This window comes from Macaca fascicularis, chromosome 11 (genome assembly GCF_037993035.2).
Source record: "Macaca fascicularis isolate 582-1 chromosome 11, T2T-MFA8v1.1".
Classification (NCBI taxonomy): Eukaryota; Metazoa; Chordata; class Mammalia; order Primates; family Cercopithecidae; genus Macaca; species Macaca fascicularis.
This window is the reverse complement of record NC_088385.1, coordinates 58,723,518-58,727,875: the sequence shown is the minus strand read 5'-3', so window position 1 is coordinate 58,727,875 and position 4,358 is coordinate 58,723,518. Positions and strand designations below refer to the sequence as shown.

Below are 4,358 nucleotides of genomic sequence, written 5' to 3'. Positions count from 1 at the left end.
TGGGACTAGGCAGTTCCTTAGCTTCTCTGTGCCTCATGTCCTCAAAAATAAAATCCTCAGGATTACTGGGAGGGTTAAATGTGTTACTATAAATAGTAAGCACCTTCTAAGTAGTTGCTATCATTATTATAAACATACAAGCAAATATATTTACATAACAAAAGTGCTGAGAAAAATATCCAAAACCTGTAAATAAGGCCAAAAAAAAAAAAAAAAAAAAAAAGCTAGTGCCCTTTCAAAGATATTTTAGATCATTGGCTAATAACCCCACCTATGGGTCAGCTAGGGGAAGTTAACTTTGTTTGACATGCTATTAATATTTACTCTTGATAAGGACCCCGGCTCTCTAGAAGGACAGATTAACCTGTTAAAGATTGATAAGTGGCAAATTATTGTGGTCTAGTAGAAAAAAATAAAAATGGTTATGGCTTTATTGCCAGGTGTGAATTAACTTTTTGCAATCTTATTCCAGCATTCATTTTTTCACTGATTGTCAATAATGGCTTTTCATTTCTTTTTTTGATCCATCCTGCTGATTCACTCATTAAGTAGTTAAATAAATCTTGGTACTCACTATATATTTGTCTTAGTCATGTTTATCTTCGTGAAAATTTTACTTTGACAAATAATAATATGCCGTATACACTGTTCCACTCCTTAGTTATTTTTACTTTATATATCTTGATGGTAGTTTCGTATCAGAATATAAACAGCCTCCTTAGTCTTATTTTGGAAACACTGTAGCGTATGCACTGTAAGGGTAGACAGCAATTACATCCATAACCAATCTAGCCAGTCCCTTACTGATGGACACTTCGGGTGTTTCCACTCTTTCACTCTTGCAAACAATGCTGGAATGAATGACCTTGTATGTATATAGGTTGAGAGCAGATTTACTTAGGCAGAGGTGGATGGAGAGGCCGGAGGCACTCCGGAGGGGAAAGAAGCCCGGGGAGGGGCCTGATTACCTGTTCCCAGCCTGTCCTATCCCATCTTCCCCTACTTCTGTGCCATTCTGGCCTCTTCCTCCTGTTTCCTCTTCTCTATCCTGAGCTCCTGGTATCGCCAGAGAGGAAGGGCCAGACTTTGATGTCCCGCAGGACTGGGCTTTGGCCAGCACCGGGGGGGTGATGAGGATGCCTTGGAGAGGAGGATCTTGGGGACTTGGGGCCTGGGGCTGGTGCTATCCCTGGGCTGTAGCCACTGAAGGCACTTGCTCAATATGCCCTGAGGGCTCTGGTAGGGGACAAAGACCCACGGGGAACTCTGGGGACTCTCTGGTGGGGACTGGGGAACCAGAGGAGGGGGCGGGGCAGTGCCTAGCAACTCTGGCACGGACTTGCTTCGGGTGCCCAGGGAAGGTGGGTGGTCAGGGCACAGAGTGTGGCAGGCAGTGGTGACGAAGGGACTGGCCAGGCTGGTTGTGGCAGTCACAAAGTGGTCCAGAACACCTCCCTCCTGAGGAGACAGGGCAAAGGGGAGGCTCAAGGTAGCCCGCAGCCGCTCTAGGAGTGAAGGGGCAACCTGGGCCTGGGCCTGGGCCTGAGCCACGAGCCCGGACAAGGCCGGCCACTCGGGCTGGTAGTGCTGGCTAAGCTGCTCCACTTGGGGCCTTCTCAGCAGCTGCCGAATCCTCCACACGGTGTCGAAACTGTCAGTCAGCACTGCCCATTCCAGGGCCGTCTTGCCCCGAACAGGGTCCACTGCTGTCAGGTCAGCACCTGGGAAGGGGCACAGGGGGTGACATGGGGCAGGATAGGGGTTGGTGATTTGCGGAAGGGCAGATTCTTTAGGAGCAAGACTGATGTGGGTTACATTCAAAGCCATGGAGTCCCATCCCATTGAAGGTGGAATCGGGAGGCCAGTGTTGCAACCTGCTGTTTAAGATTAAGACACTTAGGTCCAGAGAGGGGAAAAGACTTCAGAGAGACCTATTGTGGGGCTCCACCTGGGGCAGAATAGGGATCTCCTCAGTCCAAGGAGCTGGGCAGAGCAGGAGTACAAGCTGCCCAGGACAGGCAGAGGCCTCAGCGGCACCCTCTGGGGCAGGTGGGTGGGGATGGTCAGCTGGTTCCCTCTCCTGGTTCTTCTTTTCTCACCATCTCCCTCTCCTATCTTGGGGTTGTGGGGGAGCAGTCACTCTGAGGTGAAGGAAAGGGTGTAGAGCGCCCTCCTTTTTCCTATACTCCTTTTCCATTCCAAACCCATTGAGGTGGGTGGGGAAGGGAAAAGTGGAGGCAGGGATCCCCCAGAGTGACCAACAGAGGAAAGCCCCACTGTGGGGAAGAAGGGCCCCCAAACAACTCCACGGACAATGTGGACTTCACCACACCTCCCCCTGAATGACCCCACAGAGCCACAGGCCTCGACGACTCTTGCCTGGGTCCCCTGGAAGCCTGGCTTGTCAGAGTTGGAGGTCATCCCAGGGAAAGCTAACACCCTCACAATACTGGTGAGGCCCAGAGAGAGGGAAGCCACTCAGCTAGGAACAGGGGCTGGTTCCAGGTGCCAGCCTTTTCTCATGTTAAGTTTTCCAGCTGGGCTAGTTTCCCCTCCCACACTTTCCTTCCTGGGACCTCCGCACGCAGTGTCTGAGCTATCAATAACAGGACTTGGTTGATTGTACGAAGCCCAAAGCATGCTCCCCACCTCTAGGAAGATGAACTAGATTGATCCCCCATCTCCACCTCTCTCCTCTCTGCAAAGAATCACAGCTGACTTAGTGTCTGGTGGGCAGGCTTGGAGGAGGGACTGGAGGCCACACACCCCGGTCCAGGTCCCACACACCTGCCATGAGGAGGGTGGCCACGCACTCACAGCGGTTCCGCATGGCAGCCTTCATTAACGCCGTGAGCCCCCGCTGGTCCCGGCGTTCCAGGTCCAGGCCGGCGTAGTAGTTGAGCAGGAGACTCACCAGAGGCACGTGGCCTGCAGGGCAGCAAGGGTAAGCTTGGTCCCCAGGAAAGGGGGTGATGAAGCTGCCAACCCACCCTCCACCCAGCACGACAAAGCCTGGTGGAGAACATCGTGCAACAAGGGACTGAGGCCCTGTCTGCATCAAAAGGGGGGCTGTCGGAAGTGGGGTATAGCAGCCTCACACCTGCTTGGGCAGCCAACATGAGGGCCGTGTCTCCTCCTTTGTCCTGCTGGTTCACATCAAGGAAAGGACATTGACTGAGCAGGGCCACAATACTCTGGAAGCCGCGGTAGCACGCGACCATGAGGCCTGTCTGAGGGAGGGGCAGCTCAGATCCCCTGCTTTCCCCCTGAGCCTCCCCAGGGCCCCTTGTGCCCTCTAAACCCACATCTGTCCCAGAGTCTTCCCCAACCCCTGTAAAGACCCACCCTCAACCATTCCCTTCCTCCTAAGGACTGCGGGGGGTATTGCCCCTGAACCCCTCTCAGGAAGCCAGGCCAGGACGGTGTGGTGGGGATGCAGAGATGCCCCCAGCTGTCCTGGAAAGCCAGGACATCTCACCCTCCCATTGTTGTCCACCTGGGTGGCCTCCTCTGGGGAGACCCCGCCATCCAGTATGGCTTGGAGTTGAGTGGGATCATTGTGGACACAGGCCCAATACAGGGCCCCCAGCCTGCAGCCTGGGGTGGAGGTGTCCTTGCCCGGGCAGGGCAGTGCCTCAGACATGTCCAGTCCTCTCTTGTGCAATGTCAGCTCTTTCTCTTCCAGGCAGGGGACAAGAAGGTGGGTCCCCCCTCTCATGCAGCTGGCATCTAAAACGCAGAATGGAGAGGAGTAGTGAGTGTCTCCCTGGATCCTAGGGAGGGGACTCAGCAGCTGTGAAGTGCACAGCCCCCTCCCAGGGAAAACATTCACCCCAGCAGGGATCTCGCCCCATCCACCCTGAAAAAGGACAAGCACTGGGCCAGGAGCCCTAAGCAGGCAGGGTTCACTCTAGGTCAGCACCCCAGTGAGACTCACGGAGAGAGGGTCGTCGTGTTTTCTTACTTGGGATTCGGAGGGTATCTATGAGGCAGTCAACGCGGGGCACAGCCCAGGCTCCGCGGAGCACAATCACCGGGTCTCCGAATGCCCCGAGGTGGACTATCCCTCCCCAGGAAGCAACGCAGGTAACAGATGGCTGGACTTTCAGAAAGAGCTGCTGCAAACACCACCTGGCTGAGCCGGATCAAGCAGTGGTAGGAAGGGATTGGAGGGCCCGGTGGGGCGGGTGGTCACATCTCGGGAGCTGACCCAGACCAGCCCCAAGATCCTCCGGGTGGGCGAGGCCTGAGCCAGGCAGCTCCTCCCCGCCGGGGCGGGCTCACAAAGACCACTCCTCCTGACCGACACACCCACCCTCAGCCTTGGGGACGTCGGCGGAGATGTAACCTCGTGGGGT

At 54.7% G+C, this 4,358-nt stretch overlaps 1 protein-coding gene across 3 annotated transcripts; it reads right to left on the bottom strand.

Moving 5' to 3' along the window:
* Positions 1–580: 580 nt before the first annotated feature.
* Positions 581–3,709, bottom strand: ANKRD33 (ankyrin repeat domain 33). Of its 3 annotated transcripts, XM_065524225.2 has the most exons (4): positions 3,101–3,318; positions 2,788–2,928; positions 1,322–1,721; positions 581–1,121 (listed from the first exon to the last, which is right to left on the bottom strand). In XM_065524225.2, the coding sequence occupies exons 1-4, from the start codon at positions 3,219–3,221 to the stop codon at positions 965–967; spliced, it is 819 nt and encodes a 272-aa protein (XP_065380297.1). In that variant the 5' UTR covers positions 3,222–3,318; the 3' UTR covers positions 581–964. The 3 variants fall into 3 exon arrangements, with proteins under 3 accessions (XP_065380297.1, XP_073863022.1, XP_045221229.2); XM_074006921.1 differs by lacking the exon at positions 3,101–3,318 and adding an exon at positions 3,479–3,709 and having other exon boundaries at positions 581–1,721; XM_045365294.3 differs by having other exon boundaries at positions 581–1,721; positions 3,101–3,320.
* Positions 3,710–4,358: the final 649 nt, after the last annotated feature.

Coding starts and splice junctions, on each gene's coding strand:
- ANKRD33 (XM_045365294.3), bottom strand. CDS start 3,221: ATGGTCGCGTGCTACCGCGGCTTCCAGAGTATTGTGGCCCTGCTCAGT. Junction 2,929..3,100: donor CATGTTGGCTGCCCAAGCAG/GTGTGAGGCTGC, acceptor GCTGCCCTGCAG/GCCACGTGCCTCTGGTGAGT. Junction 1,722..2,787: donor GGCCACCCTCCTCATGGCAG/GTGTGTGGGACC, acceptor GCCCCTTCCCAG/GTGCTGACCTGACAGCAGTG.